Source organism: Podarcis erhardii, assembly GCF_964252035.2.
Source record: "Podarcis erhardii genome assembly, chromosome: 6".
NCBI lineage: Eukaryota > Metazoa > Chordata > Lepidosauria > Squamata > Lacertidae > Podarcis > Podarcis erhardii.
In genome coordinates, this window is record NC_138510.1 from 58,437,638 (window position 1) to 58,465,089 (window position 27,452).

General features: G+C 40.9%; 1 protein-coding gene across 5 annotated transcripts in view; it reads right to left on the reverse strand.

The window, feature by feature from the left end:
- SSBP3 (single stranded DNA binding protein 3) overlaps positions 1-27,452 on the reverse strand; it is a 168,248-nt gene that overhangs the window by 43,876 nt on the left and 96,920 nt on the right. For all 5 annotated transcript variants that reach the window (XM_081866913.1, XM_081866915.1, XM_081866916.1 and 2 more), the window contains exon 5: positions 4,799-4,888. In XM_081866913.1, coding sequence (XP_081723039.1) covers positions 4,799-4,888 — 90 coding nt within the window. The remainder of the gene's footprint in view (positions 1-4,798; positions 4,889-27,452) is intronic.

The window sequence follows — 27,452 nt, forward strand, 5'->3', positions numbered from 1 at the left end:
TCTCCGATTGGGCTCTAATTCAACATTTGTTGTCGGCAGCAATCCAAGTAAGCCAGGGCCAATTAAAAAACTGCATCTGTAGGGCGACACTTCATGCAGGCAGCCACAACCTTCTGAGGTTCGCTCCCAAATGCATGGAGAATCTCCATAGTAGTAGCTCACGAAAACATGCAAGTAAAGGCAATGGCGATGCCCCTCATAATACCAAAGGGCTGTCCCTGCTCCCCACCATTTTCAGTATTCTAAGCAGCCATGCATAAGTGAACCAAAGTACTACAACAGTCCTGTCCCCCCCGCCCTTTTGTGACCCTGCTACATTCTGGGATACCACCTGAGAATTTATTTGCAAGGCTGCGGAACACCTTTTGTGGCAACTCCCAAGGAAAGATTTGAAAAACTGGTGCGAATGTGTGACATCTTGGTAAATAAAGAGGACTCTCTCCCCCCCCCCACTGGGTCTGAAAGACCCCAAAGCCTAGAATGGAAGGCTTTTGTGCTCCATTGTAAGTTTGGGGAAACAGCCATCCCTCCTTCCAGTCAGAATTGTTAAGCAGGGAATTATCTACAGCCACTGTGGTAAGAAAGGAAATCCTGCCAAATGAAGATGGTGAAGATGTGTTTGTCAACAGCACTTCCAAGAGTGTTTACATAGGAGAGGCTGGAAGCGTATAGCCCAACAATATTTTCAATTTCAGCTGTGTTTTCTTGTTTCTCTCCTGTTAAGATACTGCAACAAATTTTCAAGTGTTAAATAGCAAGGACTGGCATTTCATTCTATGGTGAGGTGAGTCCATCAGACCCCAAAAGGCTAAAGTAGCAGAAACAAAATTGAAATAATCATACAGTGTTTACAGCCCCCAAACAAAATTATTCTCTGCACATCAGTTCCTTAAACTAGATCAAGCCAGTCACCAGAAAACAACCTATGTGAAACCTGATTTCTAAAGACGGGCTGCTTGAAAATTGCAAGCAAGAACACACACTTAGAATTAATGTCCAAGCTGAATATCATTTCCATAGAAGAAATCATGTGAATTTCATTCAGGTATGATACACACTTGTTCCATTTCAGTGTGTATACACGTGGCAGGAAGCACCAATTTCTGGCAGGTTCCCAGGGTGACTAACAACTGTGCCCACATCATGTGTAACTGCATGTACCTCCCTGAATGTCATTTCCGGCAGGGGCGTGATCTGTATCCATGTAGGGGATCAGGCTTATGCAATTCAGCTCTTAATCTTACCTTTCCCCCCACATTAATTTCGTTTCTGCTTTACCAACAGGATTATAAACTAGTAAACAAATGTAGCTAGTTAGCATGGGAAGATGCAGAAAGTCAAAGCTCAATAAAATGCAAAAGTGCTGAGGAACACCATCATCGGCTGGCTCCCAAGGTCTCAATGCATTAGGGGGCAGTGTAGGAACACAAACTTGATAGTGCTTTGTTATGGTGCATCCCTCACTAACTGCTGATGCATAGCTAAAACAGCAACAGACATTGATTTATGTTCAACTTTCCATTTCATCAGAGAGATTTTTCAAAATGCTACACACAGAGTTCAAAAATCAGCAGGAAAATACACGGCCACCAAGTGTACAGCAGTAACCGTACACAAAGAGCCTGAAAGAACACATAAGGTAACTGAGCATTGCTAGAAAACTCAAAGCACATATAGACTCTCATTTTCCAATCCTCACCACTCTCTCCAGAGCAGGGTTAGGCAACTAGATAAGAGTCTGGACCCTTCAGTGCATCTTACACCATAATGTAAAAGACAACACATGCCCATCTTTTAACTGCTGCAAAGCCTGCCTTATTTCTGGAGGAGGTGCGGACTGGTTGCTAAGGAAGGCCCAGTACCAGCAGCTGGCACTGTGGGGCATTTGCTAGGGCCCATGGGCTGGCAAGCAGTCCACGGCTGATGGCTGACAAAACCCTGAAGTGACCGCTATTGCAGGGAGGAAGCGGAGCAGTTGGCCATCTAGCAGCCTGCCCTGTTCTTCTGGGGAAATGGGGAGGGGGGCAAGAAAGTGGCCAGTACTTGGTGGCTGTTACACTCCCTTCTCCTTCACTACCAGCCCGTTCACCTGCCTTTTCTAGCTGGGGTCAAAAAGAAAGGAGAGAAGCAGCCTTCACTACCAACACTCAGGCTACCAGGGCTGGGGAGGCTCCGCCATATACTGAAACCCTCCGTTTGTGAATTTGGAAAACTAAACTAAAGCTGATAAAAAGTTGAATTGTTTGTTATATTTCTGTTTCTTGGGCATTTTGATTTGCAAATGTTTTGAAGCCAAAGGGTGCAGCTTCTGACTTCCTTTTATTTAAAAAATGGGTTTTCTTTGTGACCCCCCCCCCCCCCGCAAAGAAACTGCAAAGGGAAACATAGATGGTTCTAGCTGTATTCTCCGTCACTGGTCTGCAGACCCGCTTGACCTCAGGCCAGACACAAGAGCAGGCATTGTCAGCTGAGCAGTTGCTCTTTTGTCCTGCCTTAGTTACAAATACAGAAGTTCAAGCAATATCCTTCGTAACCTGGAAAGGACCACATTGGCTGGTGTGCATGTCATGTTAAACCAAGGTTTGCTCTTGGCTTATCACTTCCTGTATGTTTGTTTGGAGAGAAACAATTCACAAGTCTGGGTTCATAATGAGTCACATTTTGGGTCAGCACAGCAGCAGCAGCAGAGGAGGAGAAGGAGGAATTAAGCACCTGTGATCTCAGCAGCATGTACCAGCACACTGCTCATTTACATTAAACTATAGTTTACTTTAACTATAGGTTAATACAGGGTCCCCAACGTGGTGCCCATGGGCCTCTGTGTGTCTGCAGAGGACTTCCACGGTGCTGAAATCGTGTCATCATCTCTGCACATATGAAAGCAGGCTCAAAAGTGTGTCTGGTTGAACTCTGAATTTCGTTTTATACTTTCTAAATCTTATTGCTGATTTTTTTTATTTGTACTATGTATCTCTGCCCCAGCACATTCAGACAGAGGGGCAGATTATAAATACCTTTAGTGAATTTATATATATCCCAAATCAAAATGGCCAGTACTGTACCATCTAATTGATTTACTGCTTAAAGGTTCAGCACAGTGTCAGCTTGTTGAACTGTTAAGTTTGGAATTCTTGCCCCCAAACAAACAAAAATCCTCTGAAAAACATTGACAAAAGAGGATTCTTTCTATCAAACAGACTGAAATAAAAATCTACGTATGTTGTACCCAAGGCATACGAAACTTGAATTGCTGGCAGATGTTCCCTTCTCACATCTTCTTTCACTTATTTCCACCAATATAAAAAACTCGCTTAAGCCTCTTTTAGTATCTCAGAACCAAGAGATTCTCTTTTTCCAAGTACACACATGTCCTACAAATATATTATTCATTTTAAAAAAAAATTAATACAGCAGGCTAACAAGCCCCATCCACAGAATTAGTAGTTTTAGCATCGTAATCCAGACCATATAACTTTTATAAAAGTATTCATCGCTCAATACTTTTTTTCTTGCACACAGCCAGTAACTCAAATAAGGTAAAACATACTTCCAGACTACAACCAATATTCATAACTTTTTAGAAAAGATTCTTGCTGATATGTAGCTCTGAAATACTAAAATGAACATAACTACCAATGACACTGGTAATCAATTAAAGTTATGGCTTAATATTCATGTGTCCCTTTTTAATTGACCATTGCCACTCATTAGGATGAGGTATCCCAGTGTTCATGAATTTAAGAAGGTAGCTATCCTTCATGGTTACAGAGATTAAAATGAATACATACTAGTCACAATATACCAGGTTACAAGAAATAAAACGGCAACAAACTAAACTTGCTACTTATTAGATCTTATGAATTCTATTGCTTTAAAAATATTTTTAATGAGTTGCCAGAAGTTTACAAATATTGGGGATTAGCAGTTGCAAACTTAGATCATGTAAGTGCTGGAAATCCTGTGCCTATATGTAACAGCAAAACAACACAAAACCACCACCACCACCATCAATGTGTGGCTTATATTAACTGCATCCTGCAGCTCCCAATGTATCCAACATGGCCCTTGAAGGAAGCACAATTAGCTCAGCCATAACATAACACAGAGAGGAGACATTTTGAAGAATTAAAAACCTGTTAAAAACCCTGATTGCTTGAAAACCACCGTTAAACCCCGTTCCCTTGTTTCAACCATAAACGTCCTTCACCTTAGGTGTTGCTCACAAAACTATTACTTGGAAATCACATAAGGCTAAAGGTAAACTTTGCTAAAAGAAGGGAAATTTCAAGGGGAAATGAACTCAACTCCAACAGGCAGATATTGAGATACTGGCTTTCTCTCTCATTGCCATGACAGGCTGGATGGGTTTCTGCCTGTGGCGAGAGCTTAAGCTGGTTTTGTTAAAAGATTTCAGTGATGGCAGTTGGAAAAAATCAAGTGGTTAACCAGAAGGAAAAGAAGAAGAATCCAAATCCTGAATGTTTTGAATTACACACAAGCTTGTCATGACCATGACCAACAAATAAATAATTTTTTTTAAAGAAGATTTGGAAAATACTGAATTGTAAAAAAACAAAACACAAAATAAATCTTGCTTTCCAGACCAGAGAAAGCTAACACATACAAACTGCAAAAACAAAGGTTAAGGGAAACCAAGCAGAATATTACAGCTAATTGGGTACTTCTGGCAGTTTTGTTTAAAAAGTGTCTCTGAGACACTACTGTAAACTACTTAAGAATCCATTCATGCTCATGCATGCAGCAAACAGCAACAAAAGTCAGGAGAGCCAATTCTTACCTGAAAGAAACCTGGAGGAATGGGTCCCCCTGGCATTCCATCATTTGGAGGAATGTTTCCAAGTACTGGACTTGGTGCTGCAGCTGCACTCTGTACAAAACAAAACAAAACAAAATAAAATACGTATAGATAAACAGCCCTGATTTCAGGTCAGCTGAAAAGGAAGTCAACACACATCTCACGGCTCCATCAATTAGCACATAACCAATAACCAATACCATCATCATCAAGCCTACCCAAAGGAAATCAAACACTTCGCATTGTAAGAATGTGCCATTAAGACTAATAGAATGCCAATGGCTGCCATTCAGATTAATGTGCAATTGGGAGTCTGGTTCCGTCATCAAGCAAACTTGTGCAAAAAACACTTTTAAGCCACTTTTAATGGCAGTAACTGCAGCAGGTTTCAAAGCTAAGCCACCATACTGAAATTTCCAAGGCATACCCCCACAGTCAAAGGAGATGGCAAACTCCTATGTTTTGAGCGAAGGCCCAGCTATGGGTGTGCACAAGCACAATCTGATGCCTCTGTTACAACATCTGGGGTCTTCTTCAGTGTAAGACACGGTTATTCATCCAATAAATAATGAGTTCTCAGCCACCCCACTCGTTCTTGTTATAATTAAAAAACTCCATGAATATAAATGCCAGTTGCCAACATCATGAGAAGTGTCTAGACGTCTGCTTGAACATGTGAACGTGTATCTGTGGACTGGGGCACATATGAAAGTCCCATCCGCACTGTCCCAGTGTGGGCTGTCCTGTCTACTCAGTTCCTAGCCTCTCCTGTGCTGATGTTCTCATGTGCTCATGTTCAAGCAAATGTGAGTAAAAGCCCCTGCAGACATTTCCTGCTCTGGAAAAATATACTAACCACCACAATTCGCAATCTCATCTAAATGTATCAGAAACTGGAAATGTTCATTTCTGCTTCATAAAACATGAGATTTTGTAGTGAATATTTCAAGCAAAGCAAAAAAAAAAAAAGTGTTATGTGTTGGGTTTTTATTAATTAATTTTTATTGGAGATTTAAGATATGCTTTCATTGTACAGTATAACAATGCAAACAGCAAGTATTCCCATTCAGAAGCACAATTTTAAAAATAAACAAACCAGATTTAGAATAAATACAAATCAAAATAACATAAATTGTTTTCCAGATATGTATATTGGCAGGTGATCAATATATAAAATCAAACTGTTAATAAATATTCACAATGATAATAATATTGGGGGGAAAGAATAAATAAGGTTTAAATCAACCAGATCCATTTGTACGCTGGCAATGGGCACTGCCCATGTTATTTAATATTTGTATAAACCACAAAATCATACCAAACAGAAATAAATTTATCTATCTTATTCTGGCCTTTCAAAACACTTAGTTTGCAAGTCCATTTTTCCAGTAAAACTATATCCCATATTATGTGGGACCAGTAATTTATGGTGGTCTCTCCAGTGTCAAGCTATGGGTGCCATCTAATTGTTAACTTCGTACCTCTTCCTTCCTCCCAAAGCAGCACAGAGCAGGCTTTTTGCTTCAAAATCACCCTACAAGGTAGGTTCTGAGGTATGCCCAAGGCCACCCAGAAAGCTTCATAGCTGAGCAGGGAATATGAATCCGAGTTTCCCACATCCAAAGCCAACATTCTAGCCACTTCACCACACTCTGGCACTCAAGTTTCCTTCTCCTCCCACAAATTCTGACCTTTACTTCAATTCCCCAGATTGTCCTCATTTGATCTTTGGCACTATTTTATGAGGTTTATATGGGATTTGGGAGGAAAGGCTTGCCCATTAATAGACCCCAATATAATTTCTTAATCATATCTGGAATTATACTAACTGAACCAAGTAATTTTGTACAGAACAAACCTAGCAGCTTCCTAGTTGAAGCAAATGCAATGGCAAAAGTTTGGTTTTGCTTGTCCCCCCCCCCCCACTTTTACTAAACAAAGTGAAGTCTATACCAAAGATGAATCATCACCCATCACCCGTATTGTGTATATGGTCAGCACAACTGTTAGCATTGACTCTTTCACTTTCTATTTTTGAAAGTGAAAAGGATGCCAAGTAGCAAGACGATATTTGAGGCATAAAGGAAAAGGCATGAAACGAAAGCTAGTGTAGTTGAAGGCACAGAATGTAGTTTTTACATAATCAACAGCAGCATAACTATGGAAATAAGAACCTATTTGCCATTTCTAAGCCACCAATCAGCTTCAGCTTTTAATCTATGGAGTTAAAAACACCACATATTTGTGCACCCTTAACTAGCTCACGACTCTTGTGCTTGCACAAAGCATTAAACAATGGTTTAGCATTATGAGGAAAAGCAACAGTGAGCCACAGGCTTGTGCACTCCCCGTCCTCCTCAGGCAGCTGCAGCTCAGCTTCATATGCTAAACCATGTTTGTGCAAACTTGGGTGTTTGCCAGTTTTTTGCTCTAAAGGAGGATAAAGAATCCTTCCCTCAAAATGCACCATTACTGACTTTCAGGCAGAAATTAATCGGCCATATCTGTATCTGTCTGTGTCTGTCTGTCTGTCTCTGTACTAGGGTGGGGGGAGATTTTTACATACACATGGGAGGAAAAATAATTTAGCTCAGGAGGAGATCCAAAGTTCCAATATATCACATGGTTCAGACTTCCACTGGGTAGAAGAAATGGAAAGGCTGAATGCAAAAAGCATTAAAATGTATGGGATTCCATTTTTTACTATGGTCCTTATACATGTGTACCACATCAGTAATTCTTACACACTCGTCACATTTGTCTGGAAGAAAGCCTCTCCTTACAGCATTTGTTGACCACCCTAAGTAATTGACAGAAGGTCTTTATTCCTTAGAAAGAGACATATTCTGCTTTATAGACATAATTAAGCATAGCCATTTTCTTTCTCTTCAACAACTTATGCCCAAAATTCTGGGATTCAAGGTGTATTGGTATAGGTTATTCCAGGTCCAACAGGTGCAGTATTTTTTGTCAATAAAAATAACATTTGACATTCATTAAAGTGCACACATTTACCATTTATGTGCTTGTATACTGAAAGTCCTGTCCAGGTAGTGCAAACATTTCAGTTTAATATCTAACTAATGCTGGCAGAGCTATGACAAACCACAAATACATGGTGGTCATGTTTGGCTGTTTAGATTTTTGGATAAAACGTGTTTGGTGTTGCAGACACCTTCGCTGGACAATCATAGGACCCTGGAGAAACATTATAGGATATCCTCCCAGGGACCCAAGCAGAAGCAGTACGCAATCAGCTATGCATCACCTTTCGACAGTTGCCAAAGTAGAAATAGCTATATACTGCAAAAGTCAAAAACTACTCACTGTTAAATTTTGGTACAGAAAGATATGGGAACATCTCATCTTGGGCAAACTGGCACACCAAGTAAGATTTTCTAAGAATGGTTTAAATCAGTAGTATTGACCCCTGGTATCCATGTATAACAAATGCATGGAGGTCACTCCTGAATTTAGCTTGACTAACATTTACCAAATAATTATGCACTATTTGAAATATTGAATCCTCGTTTTTGCTTGTCCAGGTTCATCTCTCCAACTGTGTCGTTATTAATTTTTTCTTGTGTTTTTAAATTTGTTTTTAAAAATCCATTATTTAAAATCTTAAAACAAAAAAACCTTTCAATAGGGTCATTTGTAGCTCCTTTGCCTCATCCTGCCAGGATGGAGTAGCAGCAAAGTGTCAGAAAAGTTTGTCCTTTCCATTTTCAGTTCCACACCAAAAGCTACTAGGAAAAGAAGGAATGCCTTTATTGTGGCACAATGGGATCCGAATAGGTGCCCTTGTATTACAAATAGTAAAATTCTAATCACCATACTAAGATAGGAGGAATCTACACACACATAAAAAATGTTGTGGAAATGCTTTTTTAAAAAAGTTTTGAAAAACACATTGAATTTGTCATAGCTCACTGTCGCCATCTAGTGCCACATTTGTATACTGCACTTTACAACACACTTAAAACGTTTTATTTGCAGCTGTGTAGCTGAGTCCATATACACTTTCTATACTAATCCAATACAACCATCTCTGCTGTCCCCAAAAGTATTTTTCCTCCCAAAGGACTGATCAAATCTGCTGACAAGTTGTACACAAGACACTTTTGAACCATTAACTGTAAGCTTGATTTAAAGGAAATCTGCAAGACTTTCTATATATTTCCTGTACACCTTTTTCCTTCTTCCTTACCAGGTATAGAGGAGGTTCTTTCAGCTGGGGATGGGAGATGGAGTAGAGGAAAAAATACGTTTTTTAAAGCTTTATTATAAATTCAAGTATTACTGGCTTTGGAATGCTAATGAATAGTGAATAATCTAGTGGAATATCAGAAGCACAAAGTTCAGGAATACTGATCAAGAAGGGTAAGGGTTTTTAAAATCAATGGTGATTTCAGAAACACCTGGCAGAAGTAATCTTCTGGTGGGGTAGGGATGCATGTAAAAACTCCTAGACTAAATTAATGGCCAAGAAAAATTATCATCCCAAGTGTGTACATTTGTATGTGTTTTAAGAAAAGGGAAGGGTAGGGAAAAAGGTTGTAAACCAATAGGGGGACAGTAAAATAATAAAGCAGGCACTCTTTTTACATCATAAAGTTGTAAAGACAGGGAAACAAGCATAATCTCTCATTCCTTTGTAGGCCATCTTAAAAGAGCAAGCAGAAATTTTATTCTAAGGCCACTAAACATAGTGTAACTTCTCTGTAAAGTGAATGAATGGTCTTAATGAAAGTATGTCCAGGATCCAGCTCCAAACTGCAGTATACTCAATTACATTTTTTTAATAAAAGCTCTCTATCACACAAAGTGCTGCTCTTCCAAAGACAGCAGGCATCGCAATAAAGCTGCCAGCCAATATTTTATTGTTTCAGGAGATTTCCAGCATACTATAATCCCTTGCTGGTGAGCCTCCCAGAGTTAAATAGATCCCCAAAACAGCTTAGAATAATGCAGTTGAGAGACTCTAGAGTTCTACAAACCATCTAAACATTGGGGGCGGGGGACAGAATCCTGCATACTGTATTTAGCACTGCTATTTATAATGCAAAGTTTGCCAGTGTAAACTAGCCAAGAATATGGTATTCAACGTACTGCTGGGCAAAGAAAAAGAAGAAGTCAAATGTATAGATCTACAGTTCATGTTCTTCATCTACAATGGCATGAAAAGCACCCCGGATATGCAGCCAAGCCACGGAAAACGAACCGCCAGGTATCATGGTCCCTTTGTGTGGTGTGCACAACCTCTCGGCTTGGACATATTGCAGACGCAGCAAGGCATCTGTTACATTTCCTGGCTGGCCTGGAATGCCCTGCACAGCTGCCAGTTGGAATGCAGGGTACAATGAAAACCTCTTCTGCTAGCACAGGCATACCTCCCATCAAATCGTGGGAGTTATTTTTCCAAGATACACACATGTCAATTCAATACGCATTGTGACACTTGGTTGGGACTTAATAATTAAAGGGCCCACCAGTGTCCTGAACAGAATGCAAAAGCAAGAATCGCATCAACCTGATGCATTATTCAGAAGGCTGGAGTGTGGCATTCTCTCTCCCTCCCTCTGCCCCCCCCCGTACCCCAATCCTCCAAACGGCAGTTCATCTACAAGAGCAAGAGCAAACCTCCAAATCTATGGGCTCCGGATGGAAAGTGTCAGAAAGGCCAAGGAAACAAGTGAGGGAGAAACTCGTATCACTGGGTACCAACCACATTAGGTGGTGTCATATCTAACATGGCAAGGATGGGTCTTCACAAGATCACTGAACTTTCCCGTTCCGTGTTACTTGAAGGAATCATCCATTTACCCTGGATTAGGTTTCTCTCCTGCATAAAACTCACCAGCAACTGGGTGCACAGGACAGTGTTAATTGGCGGCGGTGGCTGCATCAAAGCAGACAAACTGGATCCTACCCACCCTGAGAGTGCTTTTCTGGATAAGGAGAGAGAAGCTAGGCATGCTGCAGGCAACCAATGCCAGTGAGAGTCACTTTGAAGGGAAGACACCACAAGGGATTATCACTCCTGCATGTAGCCGAGGGCCAAGACTACACTCACTTGAAAGTGGCCAACAGAGGGCGTAAGTGAAGGATCTCCCACTGGGAGAGAAATTGAAAGTTCCCAGGTGAAAGCTGGAAGTGTCTGTCATATTCTGTGGGGGAGGGGATTAAGAGCTACTTTTGTATAGCGCTCTTGTGCGCTGCTTTTGTATTTTAGACACCTTGCTGCTTATTTCCCCCTCCCTTATTTTCAGGCTTTTGCTGCTAGATATGTACACTGTTTCACAGTTGTACCAGAGATAAGTAGGTAGTAACTTATGTTGTGAGAATCTCTCTCTCTCTCTCTCTCTCTCTCTCTCTCTCACACACACACACACGTATTATAACCACATTTATGTAACTGTGTTAATTTTTGTATTGGACAGATAATATCCACTGACATATATTGCCTGTTGCAAACCGCCCTGTGGTTTTCTGACAAAAGGCAGTATATAAATTTAATAAATAAATTAAAACACACCAGCAATAGATCCTGGGAGGATGATTCCTATGTAGGTGCTGCACTAAGATTTGGGATTGTGGCATGTTTCTGAAAGAAACAGTCTTTATCACTAATGTCATAAGATAACTAGGGAGAAGGAAGTCATGCTCCATTCCACTGGTCACCTGGACAATTTCCCTTCGTAAGGTTCACACAGCAACCAGGATGTTGTATGGGAGGGACAGGATTGAAAAGCCTTCTTAGAAATAGGGCCAGAATAAAAAAAGAACCTGATTAGGCAATTCTTGACTTTTGTCTGACACCCTTCATACTAGAGGCTGCAAAGGTGGAGAAAGGTGATAAATGGCCAAGGAAGAGAAAATCCTAAAAACAGAGAACAGGTAACAAAAAGTTAACTAGTTAAGTGATCTGAGGTCAGAAAAGTGAAAGAGCAATGTAAGTATTTTATTAAATAAATTATGCAGAATGTAGTGAACAAAGGCGGAGGGATGAGAGCAACGAGATGAAAAAAAGTTCAAGCCAGTAAGTTTTGAGCTGGATCTAGACACATAAAAGAAACGTTTCAGTCAAATGAGTTGCAAATTTAAGCAGGGAAAACAGGTAGAGAAAAACAGGACTCCACAGCAGCACCTGGTGGCACAATGTACAACACGTATAAATTACTTTTTCTTTGCCAATCTAGTGGAGTCCTTGTTTAAAGCTTGGAAGGAAGGGAGTTGGGTCACATGTAAGAGAAGTGATGCCAAGAACAGAGTGTCACAATAATGGGTTGGAAGAGTTATACCGTATACATGCTATATTTTATAACGGTAGTAAACTAGCAGCCAACTTGTATCCTTTCCACACATTTTTCTCTCCTTATATAAAACAATTTCTTAACTGGGAGTAGACATCAGGTCTGGCTATAGTATTACTGTATGCAAATCACAGGTTGTGATGGGGACCAGCAGGTAAACAGTTGCAGTAAGCTTAGCAAGTCTTCTGAGCTGCTTCATCATTATGAGATTGCATGAGATGTTACTGAACTTGTTACTTTGAAAGTTGTTTGCCAATTCTCTCAATGAACTTGCACCACCAAGCCATCCTGCACTTCACAGGCTGGAGAGAATTTCTGTTGATGACTTCTCTCTTTGCACCCTAAATGCTCAACATGCCTGTAGCAGGAATATCCAGGCATTATTCTAACAATTTGGCTCATAAGAAGACAGTGCAAGACCCTTGAGGATACTTCTTTGCTAAATCTCTAGAGTAAAGGCCTAAACAGGCTGAGTACTACCATGCCACATGGTCTGCCAAATGTCAGGCCCCAAAATTCATACTACTGTGATATAATATGAATATTTTTGTAACAGAATATTATTTTTTAAATGGGGGGTGGGGGAGAGGCAAAGCTCCTGTAAAGAGGGTTAACTGTGCCCAATAAATGATCTCATTATTAAAAACACTGTGCCCCGAAAAATGTTCAGCAGCGATTGCAACTGCTTGAGCCATTTGGTGCACCTGGTGGAGTTACAAGACTTCTGGGAAACATCATTACTTTGGGGCAGAACTTAACATCTGCATTTGTGGGAGGTCTGACAGATTTCTGCAGGATGGGAGACAAGGTTCAGAATTTCTACTTAGCTGTAAATGCAAAGTAAATTATGGGGCAGTTTCTGACATTCATTAATTATATTTTAAAAATGAACCAGCACAGAAAATGATGAAAATCTGGATGGATGAGTTCTGCTTCCAAACTTAGACATGCAGTCAACACACCGGCTCGGTACACTCCAGCAGATGCCGTCTAAGCCTTTAAATCGCACACTAATTGTGCTAATTGAGCTAACAGTCGCTGTTTCGTCTCCCAGCCCTGAGTCAACCAGCATCTTCTGGTACTGCTACAGAGATCCAAGCTGTTGGCTTTAGTGTTATTTTGTCAGCCATTAAATGATTCATCAGAGTCATTAATTGATTTATTACTGCTGCCTGCAAGTATAGCTTTGCAAATAAAGAATGATGTAGGTCAGAATGCAAAAGAAATTGAACAAAACAACACAGCGAGGAACTGGATGCTTAAATAATCTGTAGGAATCCCACACAGAGATTTTTTTAAAAGTTATGGGGGCAAAGGGAGTTAAGTAGGGGAGAGGAAAGATGAGCCACTGTTTGACTCCAACATGATGGAATCTACTCAACTACCCAACTCTAACCTTCAGCTGCATGCAAAAGGCATTGTGAGCTGTCACGAGAGCCCGCAGCCCTCCAAACAAGTGATCATTTTCTTCTGTTAAACGATCCAAAGCTGGAAACAAAGTCAAAAGGATTCCACAACAGCTGAAGATGGTTTGATGTGAAAGGACCACAAAACCAGGTTTCAGACATGCATACTAAAAAAGAAAAGAAAAAAATGATTCCATTTCTGTGGTGCTTTCACAGCTGACCAATTCATCATGAAGACTGCAGACAGTGGTTACATGCAGCAGGCTAAAGAGCCTCATTTATTAAGAGCAGGGCTCCTCTTAATTCAAGACCCAGTCAGGGCAACCTGGGCATTCTCTGGCTGAGAAACACAAAACACAACTCCGTCTGCATTCTGACACTAGTAAATCTGAAGCCTTTGTAATTAGATGCAGAGTCCAGACTATGAACCCATTACACAGCTTTTTTGTGTGTGCCCTCAACCTATAAGATAGTTATAGTAGGAATCTTGTGCTGATTTTGATCTAGTGAAGGTATTTATAATCAACTTGGACAAAGAAGTGGAGGAGATGCTCATGAAGCTCTGCAGACAACACCCAATTTAGCAACTAATACTTTCAGAAACAGAATCTGGATCCAAGATGATCGCAGCAAGATGAAAAACTGGCCCAAAATTAACAAAATGATTCTTAAACAGGGATTAATATAAAGTTTTTCATCTGAGTAGAAAGATTAGAATATAATTCTAGGTTGTGTCACCAGAAGTAGAATGTCCAGAGTAATGTCCAAAGTATTGGACATTGGACTCTATTCTGCTTTGGTCATACTTCCAGTTCTGGGCTGCAAAGTTTAAGATGGGTATGGACAAAATGGACCGCAGACAGAAGAAAGTGATAAAGATGGTGACAAGGAAGATCATGTCATTTGAGGAAAAGGGGATGGGTATGTTTAACTTGGAGAAGAGATGTACCGGTAACAGTCATCGTCAGATATCTGAAGGGCTGTCAGATAGATGGACCAAATTAATTGTATGTTGCTCTGCAGGGTAGGACCAGAGCCAAAGGGTTCAAATTACAAGAAAAGGAATTTAGACTGAACATTAGGAAGAACTTTGTGATGGCATGAGTTGTACAACAGTGGAAAAAACCATCTTGGAAAGTTAAAGGTTTTGAAGCAGAGGTTGAGTGTTGCCACCAGCCAGGGATTTTGTAGTAGTAGGTTTCCTGCATTGGCAAGAGGTTGGACTAGATGAGGGCTGAGGTCTCATCTAACCTTTTAATTTAGGATATTCATATACAGCTTTACAAAAATGGACAATTCATTCTACCCCAAGGGCTGCACTGCAGCCTCTTTTTATTTATTTTTGTTCATTAAAGACTAAAAGCAACAGCAATTTGCATAACATTTTAGAGCATTGGTCTTCAACTGGTGGGTCGGGACCCACAAGTGGGGTCATGGATTGATCTGAGGTGGGTCACAACAGGAGCACTGCTGCCATGCAAATATCTGGTAAAAGATGACGAAATGGGTCCCCAAATGCATGTTTGGGTTAAAGGTGGGTGCTGGGTATGAAAAGGTTGAAGACGACTGTTTTAAAGAGCATTGAAAGTGCTTTTCATTAATCTTTGTAACAAGCCTGTAAGGTTGGTCAGTATTATAATCCCCACACTGCAGATTTTGGAGGGGGGCGGGCATGGAGAAGGGGCTGAGAGGAAGTCACTTGCCTAAAGGCCTTTAATGAAGCAAGATTTAAAATGGGGAATTCCCCAGTTCATAGTTCAGCCTCCTAAACTACTACACACCAGCTATAGACAGATGGGGTTATGAGTAAGTTTCAAAACAACAGTAAAATCCATTTAAATAAAGTAAGATCAGAGAGTCAAAGCACAAAACAGAGCACTTGCATGTCAGCACTGCAGGTCTATGACATCAGTGGCTTAAGACACTGCATGTAATTAGAATGGAAGAAACACAGCAAGGTTTTCAACATTAAATTTATTGCACAGGGTGCTCCTGCGGGGGACGGGGGGACGGGGGACTTTTCAGAGGTTTCCATGTGAGGCTGCAACACTGACGCTAGACTCCAGTTCAAACAACTCCTACTTGGACCACCATTGGATTTCTCAAACTGCGTACTGCTTACACTCAGGTGTAGTTTACACACGTGGCAAAACAAGGTGTTACTTTGAGGTGGTGCTATGGACAGTACCACTTCAGGCTGCAGGTGTGGCAATACTACTTTTGAACACTCCACTGCATTAAAAACACGCTTTCCTACAAGCAAAAAGAAAAAACCCTAGCACATCATACAGAAGGGTTTTAGTCCAGCCCTGCCTTTGTCGACTTGCTGGGATTTGTCAGTTTGTTTGTTTTTCTAATATGCATTCAGAGCAGCTTCCGGCACCTGCAGTCTAAAGCGGTACAGTCCACTCGTACCAGCTTAGGACTCTACCACTTGATTCTACCGCAGGCCTCAGAAATAATTAGTCAAGAGCCATACAAGTGGAACACAAATTATACTTCCCCCAGCCTGCCATTTGTAATAACCTCCACAAAACAGGAATTTCTATGGCTCTCTGGTTTGAATTAAATGTTGGCTGCTTAAAAGGCCGGGGGGCGGGTGCAGAGACGGAGGTGCCCTCACTGCTAAACATTCTCTTAAAAACTTCCGGAGGTACAACACAACCATCCTCACCCAGTCCTGACAATGTTTTGGTAGAGTATCTGGAGTGTGTCATTCCACCAGAAGGCAGTGATGTAATCTCCACAGGAATGGTTATTCTGTTCTTTTATCTTGCACCTCACTCCTGGTGTGATTTACACATAGGCAGACTGGGGCCTGCTCCGTGGAAGACAAACAGCAGTTCACTCTCCAACTCCAGATTAGCTATGAAAACAATTTGCCTGTGCTTACACAGAAGCCCTACTCTCTGGAAACCAGCCAGGCTTGGGGGAGGGCAGGGGAGGGAATTAAATAAGGCCCATCTAGCCTTTAAACTATTATGAAATGGGAGGATTTTGGTGCCCTGCATTTCAGCTGCAAGCTAATAGTTCTGTGATTTTAATCCAAGGAAGAAGAGGAGGAGCTCTGATATACAGAACCACTGACTGAATATAAGCTCTGTCCCTGTCTCACTTGAATAGAAGGGAGGATTTGGATGGCTCATATGAAAACTGAAAGCTCAGTTCTCTAGAAATTGTTCACCTGCAGCTTATCTATCATTTCTAGAGTTCGGGTTGCTTTACAATGGCACGTTTAATTTAATCCTTGTAACAACTTTGTAAGGTATGTTAGGAATAGTGACTCGTCAAAGGCCAGATAGCAAGCTGCCTCCCCCCCACCTCACCCTGAAATTTTCTTAATATAGTTTCCCCCCCTCAATTAATAGTGTGTAGAAAAATCACACTAATATTAGCCTGCTGCACCACTGGCTCATATTTTGCTAGCAATTCTACTATCAGAAGATCCCACTACTATCAAAAGGCACAACTAAACACGTTTGTGGAAGGAGAAAATGATACACCAAGTTTACAAGTCTCTGGCCCTTTCCTTCTGGCATTTTGTTGCTGTGGTCCATTTGCTCTCCTTTGCTTTCTGTAGAGCTTGCTGGGACCCTACACTGACTGGATGCTCCAAGTCTTGGCAGAGACTTCCTATCCATGGTTGTTTATAGAGGCACCTTCTTTTAGAGATGTGATGGCCATACTCAGCCTCCAACAGTTTTGGGACTACAACTCCCATCATCCCTAGCTAACAGGACCAGTGGTCAGGGATGATGGGAATTGTAGTCCCAAAACAGCTGGAGGGCCAAGTTTGGCCATCACTGTTTTAGAGAGTTCCTGGGATACAGATTCTGGCAGCCATAATTAGTTCCAATTGCTTTCAGATGACTTGGTTTAACTCAATTTTTTTCTTCAGGTAAGACCCCCCAATCTCCACACACAACCACCTGAAATTTAGGTGAGTGGTTACTTAAGTGGGTGTGTCATCTTGGCCACGGCACCAGAAACGTTGCCTGGAGCAACGTTTATGTATTTTTGGTGCTAAAGACGATTTTATTTGGAGGGGACTTCAAGCATATTTTTTATAGCTTTCCTGGGTTTTGATGAGGTCTCAGTGATTTTTTTCATTGTTTAATTGCATTTGTTTTTAAATTGGACACCACCCTTTTTTAGTGAAGGGTGCTAATACATAGACCGAATAATTAAACTGCAGTGTTGTGCTAGGTGTTATACAGACAAACAAAATGGGACTGCAAAGATCTTACAACCTAAGCACAATACAATATATTAAGCCAGCAGGCAAAATAAAAAGAGCTTTTCTTCAAGCCTCTCAGCAGCGTAACAAGAAAGCAGTAAGATGGCCTTGTGGCTGTGTTAGCCCTGCAAAGAACAATACTGCTGCAGAAAGAACTGAAAATGTAACAAATAAGAGGTGGGTATCCACAGGATTACCACGAACTTGTATCCTTAATTATGCTGAGAAGCAGGTAAAAAAACCCCAAATTTCCTTCATCCATTGTATAATTTATAAAAATATGAGCAGAAAGTAACTTCCTAATCTAACTATAATGTGTACCAGTCCATGAGAAAGCAATATTTTTATACATGCTGTGAGCAGAATCAACTTAGACATTTTTGCCTGAAGCAGTTTGGGGCCCTACATGATCATCACCATTATTATTATTATTATTATTATTATTATTATTATTATTATTATTATTCCAATCTGGCTGGAATAAGAGGTGCCTCAAGTAACAATGTTAGATCCAGGAGTACCCCCAAGCTACATTCAGAACAGGCTGTCTTCCCGCCTCCTGGACCTTAACATATAAAACTTCAGTCTTTCCAGGATTCAGTTTCAATTTGTTGGCTGACATCAAGCCTATCTCTGCCTCCAAACACCTGTCTAGCACCTCAACCACCTCTTCTGATTGAGATGGGTGTCATCCACATATTGGTGACCCTGCACTCAAAGACTCCTGATGGCAGCTCTCAACATATAGATGTCAATAGCATGGGGTACAAGCGCCCTTTGCATTGAACAGTGCCCCCTCCCATAACTACTTTCTGGAAATTACTCTGGGGGCAGGAGCAGACCCACTGCAATACAGTGTCCCCAACCCCCACCTCCCTGAGCCACACCAGAAGGAAACAGTGGTCACTGGTATCAAAAGCCACCAAAAGGTCAAAAAAGAGGTCTAATCCGATGCATAAAGCTTTAAGCCCCATCTGTGAAAATGATCAGTATTTAAATATCATCCTTTTCATATGTCAGCCTAACCATATTTTATAAGTTCTCAGGGACCAAGCAAGAATTATACAGTCATACTGTGAAAACAGATTTTTTAAAACTATAGCATGGAAGAGCTTGTGTTGGAATGCCAGTGCTTTCTTTAAGAAAATGTGCTCAGCTTACGGTTTGGGGGGCGGGGAGAGTTTTATCTCCTAACCAGCTGCTTTGCTCAACCTGAGATCAGATCCAATTCGTGTGCCTCCTCATGTATCACCTCCAGGAAGAAAGGTTGTTCAAGCCACATTCTGCTCTTGGCTACACATGTGGAACCTCCCTGGTGCCTTCAATAAACTTAGCCTAGGTGCAATGATTGGAGTCAGTGATACGCAGGAAAGCAGGAAGAAACCCGACAGTTATCTGAACTGTGTTTACTCTTCTGGGTTAGCTTGAGTTAAAAAAAATATATTCAGCATTTGGATTATATCACTGAAAGTAACAAATAGGACCAGGCAAACAGAGTTATGCACTGCAGTGACATGGTTTCTACACTTGCTTTTCAAAAAGGAAATGCAGTGTACAGGAGCATGGTCAGAGCGCTTATGGACAGTAACAATTACTTTAGACAAAGTAGGATAGCCCACCCGACAACTAACCACCCAAAAGTGTGCAGCAGGGTTAAATCCATGGCCCAATGATTTTACATCCGTGGTCCCAGGCTACAGAGGCTAAAGACAAAAATACAGCCCTTATAACAACAATATTACTGTTTGGGAAATGTGCCCCAACCTACAACATAATGGTTAAAAGAAAAAATTGGCAGTCAATAAGGAAGTTTTTTTAAGGGAAGGCTTTTCATGCCATCCAACAACGAATACAGCATCCATTAATAAAGCCGAAGAGAATACTTGCGCAATGCAAAGCCTATCACGGGTACTGGTAGAAATACAGAAAATTTCATTTCTGGTTCTGCAGCATGTGACAAAACCTTTGTCATATCACTTCACCTCTATCCACCTGTAAAGTGGAGTTCATTATTGTGCTACTTTCCCAAAAGGTACAAGGATTGATTCAATTTACTGAAGCACTGTAATTAAACTTTCACATGCTCAGGGTTAATCTGTGCAGTTTAAATTTCATGCCATCTTTGTTACTATGAAATGTAAAAGGCAGAAAATCCAGTCAAGGTTTGGGTCTACAGTACCTGGCAACGCTAGTTGTAATCCTATGGTACCAAGTCACATTTAATCAACCCACAAATAATGGCTTCAGCTGTCTTACATTTCTGAGCAGCATTAATAAGTAAATAATTGGTCTGTTTGGCAAAAACTATCCCAGATATATTTACAGGATTAAAGGCTTCTAGTAGCAGATTGATTAACTGTCCCTCTATTTAAAAAAGAGTCACTGAAAGATGCCTGCTTGTTATTTTGATAATTTACTGGAGTCTTCAGTTTCATTACCTCTTGTCCAGTCTGAAACAAGCAACAGCAGTATTTTGCCAGGCAATAAGCCACTTAATGAAACAAGTTGTTTAGTAAATTCACTACATGCATCTTTTTATTGAGCTACATAATACTTCTAGGTAATAGTGGTAACTCTAAGCCATCAGTAAAGCAGTCTGAGAAGACAAAACAGAGGCTACCTAGGCCTAACAGTTTTAAGATACCTGAAACTGCTTGATATTTTTTTTTAAGGTACCAGACATGTAACTCTACATTTGCCAATTGTGACCTTTTAGGCCAGCTCCCCAGGTCAGTGATCTGTTTATTGAAAGGTAAGCATTTACAGACCTGTACCTAGCACAACCTGAACGGTTTCTGCCGTGTCTTAAAAGCAACCTTAACCACATTAACTGAATCAGGTATTAACAGAGGGCAGACAAGGTTCTCCTTACCTATGAAGCCTCTTATTACCAACAGGTCTGAATTCAAGTCTAGAACCAGACATGTGATACTAAGAACTTGTTTTACTCATGCAAAAACCCCCTCCCCAAACATGCTTCCAAGAGAATGTGACTGAAAACAAAAGCTGTGGATTAGTCAATGTATTCGAAGCAGCAATGTGAGAGCTTTCTTCAGCTTCGGTTCTGTTCTGGAATATTTTCTTGATTGGGGCAGGGGAGAGCAGCTCAGTCTCTACGCTCATTTAACCCTTGACCTCCGCCCTGCATCTGGGGTTGTTTGCTGTCAGTCACAATATTTGTGAGTGAAGAAATGCAGACAGCTACATTAGGTATCAACCCTTAAGGCAGCCCATTTAAATCGGTTTGAGGGGAAAGCATGCAATTGATAATGGATACCCTATAGCTCAAATCCTTAACCTGGCCAAAGGAAATTTCCCTGTACCTTCTCTCTTCGCCCTCAACATCGACTGGCATTTCTTCTCATCTCAGAGTGTGAAAAACGATTCTGCATCTCTTTCAAGCATCAGATCCAAGTCTTTTTGAGAAACAGGCTGCAATGGAAATGAGGAGGCATCTGGGCTTGGTCCACCCATTTAAGGCAAACCCTGTCATGCAATAAATCTGTGTGCATTTGGCAGGACCTGCTAAGTAGCCCTTAAATAAAACAATAGTCCTTTCTCTCTTTTTTAAAAATGAATTTTTAAATTAAATTTTCCATTTTCCATTTCCAAATAAACATTTTACAAACTTTAAAATATCCAGTGACTTCCGTTCTTCTCCTTCCATGTTTCGTTTTACATATCATACATCCCTGCATATTTTACTATAAACATTCAAATCAGTTTTCCATTTTTACATCCATCAAAAAAAGTTTACTCTGTTGAATTTATCTTAGTGCTGCCAGCATTTTCAGCTGCATACAATTATTTTCCATATATTCAATAAATGTTTTCCACTCTTCTTTAAAGGTATGTTCTTCTTGCTCTCTTAAAAACAATAGTGCTTTGCAGTCTCTCTTTTAGTACCCACAGGTACAGAAAGAGGCAAGACCAGCAGAAAAACAAGCAACACTCCTGATGAAAGCTGTAGCAAGTGCACCTTTATTGTACACCGTTTCAGTAGCTGTTGGTTGTGAAGTGGCTTATACATCTGCAAACATACTCCTCTGCATGTGCCAGTTCTGCCATCTCTCTGTGGTGCACAGCAGTCTGGATATCAGAATTTGTATCTGCAGGAGATTGCTGCATGGGTGGGATGTGGGGGCCAGGGCTCGGTTACCTTGAGATCATTTTTGGTAGTATGTTTTATTGGGGGGTGGAGCTGTGGGTTAAACCACAGAGCCTAAGACTTGCCGATCAAAATGTCGGCAGTTCAAATCCCCGCAACGGGGTAAGCTCCCGTTGCTCAGTCCCTGCTCCTGCCAACCTAGCAGTTCAAAAGCACGTCAAAGTGCAAGTAGATAAATAGGTACCGCTCCAGTGGGAAGGTAAACGGCGTTTCCGTGCGCTGCTCTGGTTTGCCAGAAGCGGCTTAGTCATGCTGGCCACATGACCCGGAAGCTGTACGCCGGCTCCCTCGGCCAATAAAGCAAGATGAGTGCCGCAACCCCAGAGTCGGTCACGACTGGACCTAATGGTCAGGGGTCCCTTTCCTTTACCTTGTCCCACAGTATTATGGGCACTTTGGTCCCAAACTAAGAGACAAATAGCAATGACAACAGCAATGCATTTTATGAAAGAAATGTTGGCCGAAAGGGAACGCAACTCGCTGATGCGCACCAGAGAAGACTTGACACAACTAGGAAGGTGTAAGCGGTAGCATGCCTCTTGACTGTTTAACCTCCTGCTATTTTGTACATGCTGACAAGCTTCCAGAGTAAGTACCTTAGCAGTTTAGATAAGACAGTCTGTGAATTTGCACCTTTAGTTCAAAATGCTCCGCTCAAGGGTCTTTCGTTCAATCTCCTATTTGAACAGTAAGGGGCAAATAGTGCTTATTTCAGCACTCACGTCCCTTTCATTCAATCCCCCTGTCAGGATAATCACAAACTGCCATCCCCACTGCTTCTTTCCCCCGTTACAAGTGGCACAAAGCAAAGCAGCTTAATGGGTCACTGTGCTGAAAATTGAAGTTAACCTCATAAAGTATGGGTATATATTCCCACTTGAATCACAAGCATAATTCTTGGCCCTTGGGGTCTCTCTGCTCAACCTCACAGACCGGTTGGACAAGCAAAGTTTGGTAGGCTTTTGTCTCACCCCACCCCACCGCCATGTGCCTCATGCCCGGGACAGATTTTAATGTTCCAAAGGAAGCTCAGCACTGACCTTATTGTCAAATAATACGGAAGAAGAGCAGTCTATTAAATAACATGCCAGGCAAAAACTAGATGCTACTGCAAAGAGCCAGTGTGGTATAATAGTTAAAAAAATCAAATGGAACATTTAAAAGCAACCTACAATAGTACAGTAGAGGTAAGCACAGAGAAGGACAACAGTGTCCAAAATATCTGATAAGGGTGTTTTGATTCATCAGCATAAATTTGTCTCAGCAATGACTAATATCCAATTGGCTCTTCAAAAATACCAAAGGGTACTTTTGTCCAATAAACATATCCTGGGGGTACCCACTACTACTGCCCATCCCCAGCAGAGATGGCTGGGTCAGATTGATAAAATATCTCTGCCCAGTTTTCTTCCCCAGAGTCTAGACTACAAAAGCGTAAAAGAAACGACAACACTACAGGTCAGGGTTTAAACAGACTGCACAAACAGGTAAGACTGAATTTAAGTGGACTCCTGTTAAGCCTTTTCATCTCATTAAAGCTGCCTTCATCTTATATAGTGAGGTTTTAAATTTAATAATAGAACACTACCACACCTCATGCTAACCCGATTAACTTTAGAGTAAAGCACTATCTTGGCCATTTCATACAGATCTAAGCAGGAGATGGGTTTGTTTGTTTTTATTTCAAAATTCATCTCACTGCCCTGTTGGGTTAATAGTTCCAGCGTACTTCTGCCTGGGCTGCGTTTGTGAAATTGCCAACACTTTTTTTGCAACATTCACTCCTTGAAAAGCCTAATGAGTACTTATGCTGCTGCATACGTATAAACAATTCTCTCTCTCTCTCTCTCTCTCTCTATATATATATGTATGTATCTGCAATATAGCAGCAGTTATGCATAACCATCGTTTAAACAGTCAAAAGCAAGAGTAAAAGCCTACATCCCTGCTACTTTTCAATTTCTAGGTCTTTTGTGGCTCCCAGCAAGGACAGCAATTGAGTAAAAGCTGTTGCCAACTGCTTGCTGTACCCACAAATGGAGGTTTTAATCTAATTTTTAAAATCTAATTTTATTTCTAAGGGTCAAATACGTAGGTTAGTTGTAGAAGTCATAGACCTGTTGATAATGATCTCAGGCACCAGGCCCAAAGATGATCTGAAAAGTTGCCCTATCACTACACTCTTAGTGCCTGGTAAACTTTTATATCTCCTGATCTTCTAACCCATTTTCAGCATTAACCAGAGCATTACATTGTATCTGCACAAACATTAATGTCAACCATGGTTAGCTTTAACTAGAATTTAGAAGTTCGGTTTGAAGCTGGTTTGTAAATTCTGGGATAAAAAGGCAATGCTTGTTAACGATCACCTTATTACAGATGCCACGCTTCACCGTGGTTAATGCTGAAAATATGGGTGTCATGAAAGAGTTGAGAGAACATGAAGAGAGTTCAGGAGAGCCTCACAACAAGTTCCCAATTGCTTAAACTGTGGTTAGAAGTCCAGAAACATTGGTCCAGTTTTGCTGTCAGGAATGTGCTCTGTTCCCAGTCCCTCCTCCTCTTTTTCTGTTCTTCCTGCTTTGCTGTAACCATAGTTTGCAAGGCAAACTCTAGTTACCCACAAACCATGATTGGGCTCCAAACAAGAAATGAAAACCATGGAATCATATTGTATGGATTCAGAAGTGAAAAAAGACAGGAAGGAAGAAATGTGCAAACACAAAGCAAGTTCCCAACCACGGGCCACAATGTCTAAACCCGAGCCATTATGTCTCCAACAGGCCTTTGTGGCCAAACTTCAAGGGCATTCATGAGCACACAGTTGAAGGATCTTGTATATAAATAAAGGGTTGGGTGCGTCCCCCCCAGACAAAAATTGCACAGAGTATTCAGAACTCCTTTAAGACAGGCTGGGATACACTGTGAATGAAATATCAGGTACTTTGGAATAATTTCCACATTAACGGCAATACTGCTTTACTCTTAGATGTGGTGCTAATAGCCTGTAACTATAATAATTAAAATAGACTGCTACACTCTTTCCAACTAACATCTAAAAGCATGTGTTACAATAAATTATGAATAGTGCGCACATAAGTTACACATAAGTCTCCCTTCCCCTGCCAACTGTTGACACACACAGCTTAATCCTCTCTTTCTGAAACACACTGGAAACATGAAGAACAGCTATTTGAAATGCAAGTCCTAAATGTTCTAGCAGTCTAATTAATCATACTGCTCTAGCTACCACTTGCTGAAATTTACTCTTGTAGGAGGAACTAGATGACCGAAATTGGTTTTGCCAAAGCCTTTAAGAAGCCAAGCGCATGAAGGGTGTTTTCATTCAAAACTGCATCTAAATTTACAAATACGAATGACGCACTTGTATAAGAAGCCATAATTCAGGGGTAGCATACGTGCGCAGCATTTAGAGTGGTTCCAGGTTCGATTTCTGTTGTCCCTATTTAAATGAATCTCAGGTAGCAGGGCTTGGAAAGCCGTTTGCCACTCGCAATAGATATTACTGCTTAGAGCTGACATTATTAGGCTACATGAGCTGGTTATCTGACTCAGTATAAGGCACCCTCATTTGTTCAAAATTATACCTTCGGAAAGACTATTCCAGGTTAGAAGAATTGTTGCCAAATCAAGGTATCAGATATGAACAGCACTTGAAAGGACAGGGGTTTGGACCAAATTTCAGCAGTGAGCGACATCTGCTCAGCCAGAACTACAGGCCTCTCCAGACATAAAACTCCAAGAAAAAAATACAACTTTTCGTCACAAAAGTTCCACCCACAGCACCAGTATAATGATATGTATAGAAGTGTATAGAATTATACATTGGGAAGTTTATAGAATTATGGCGAAGTCTCTCTATGCTGAGCTATAATGTCCAGCATTACATGCATGGGACAGATTTGGTACCCAAAACAGGCATCTCCAAAACAAGCATCACATGTAAGCAGTCAAGGTAACACAAGGCGATTGCAAGTGATCAATTTTGCGTCTTGGATGATGGTAGGTCTCCTGGTGCCGCCACCACATCATACAACAAAACGAGTGCTCTGATAAAAGTTAAAAGTTTCATAGTTACAGTTGGAACAGTTTCTTTCATGTTATGCCTTCTGTACAATTCAAGCATGGGTGGGCAGGGGTACCTGAACCATCTACACAGATAAATTTTATATATAACATTCATTCATTTACTCACTCACCCACCCACCCACCCACCCACCCACCCCTATGTTCCAGGTCAAAACATTGTTAAATGTTGAACATGATTATAAACAATGGTGCCTTTGTTACCAGCAAAATATTTATCTTAGTGGTTCTTTTGAGCACACAGTAACTTTTAGAAACACTGATCTAATGCTTAGAAAAAAGAGATGTGTGTTTATTTTCTAGTACCTCTGGGTGTGTGTGTGTGTGTGTGTGTGTGTGTGTGTGTGTCCCCATTATTGTGGGTGGGAGACTGTTGCTACAGCCCCACTCTTTTTTGTTTAAAGATACTGTAATATGCTTGTAGTTGATGTGGTTTACCGGTATAAAATAGCTCAGTTGGTAGAGAATGAGACTCTTAATCTCATGGTCCTAAATTCGAGCCCCATGTTGGGAGAAAGATTCCTGAACTGCAGGGGGTTGGAGTAGATGAGTCTATGAAAACATTGTAGGGGCTTTGAGTTGCCGTGGCAGAAAAGCGACTGATAAATTTAATAAATGAATAAATAATAAAAGCAGTGTGGATTTTTCAGTACCAACACTGTAAATTTGTGTGTGTGTGTGTGTGTGCGTGTGTGTGTGTGTGTGTGTGTGCCTGATCTGGAACTTTCCTGCAGGGGCTTATGAGGGAAGGGTTAAGAAGGTTTTACTGAGGGGGAAGATTACTGACGAATATAAATTCCATCTTGAATTTTCTAATGATTTATCAGATTTACAATTTTCCTTCCCTGACAGTCACAGACCTAAGCAGCCATTCCAGAGACAAGTCAAAGGCTTGTCCCTCAGGTCAGTTAGAGCTCTGATTTTATTCTGTTACAAATACACTAGCCAATACATTTTTAAAAAGCTAACCATTTCATAGTACTTCATGCTAATACAAGGCCTATTTTCCTGTTTCTCTTGTAAAGAGTAATCTGACAAGGCAGCTACACCAGGACAGCTTCAGTTTTCACACACTCACACACAAAAACACACACACAGGCTTCCCTCTTCACCATTAGGAAACCTCTCCAGTCATTCACAGTTTTGTCAATGGCTCTTGGTGGTATCTCATGGACATACACGTTCAAAAGCCTGGCAGTGGTTACTTGCTAACATTTACAAACATCCTTGTACAAACATACTGAGACTCTCTGCTGATCTTGCTTTGTCTAAATATATCCCAAGGAAATAGCTTGGCAGGGTTGTAAAACTTCACAGCAACCAAATTAAAAGGGGGAATGAACATGAACAAGTGTAAAACAACAGGAAAAGAAAAAAGGAAGCCTGCACGCATGTATACACA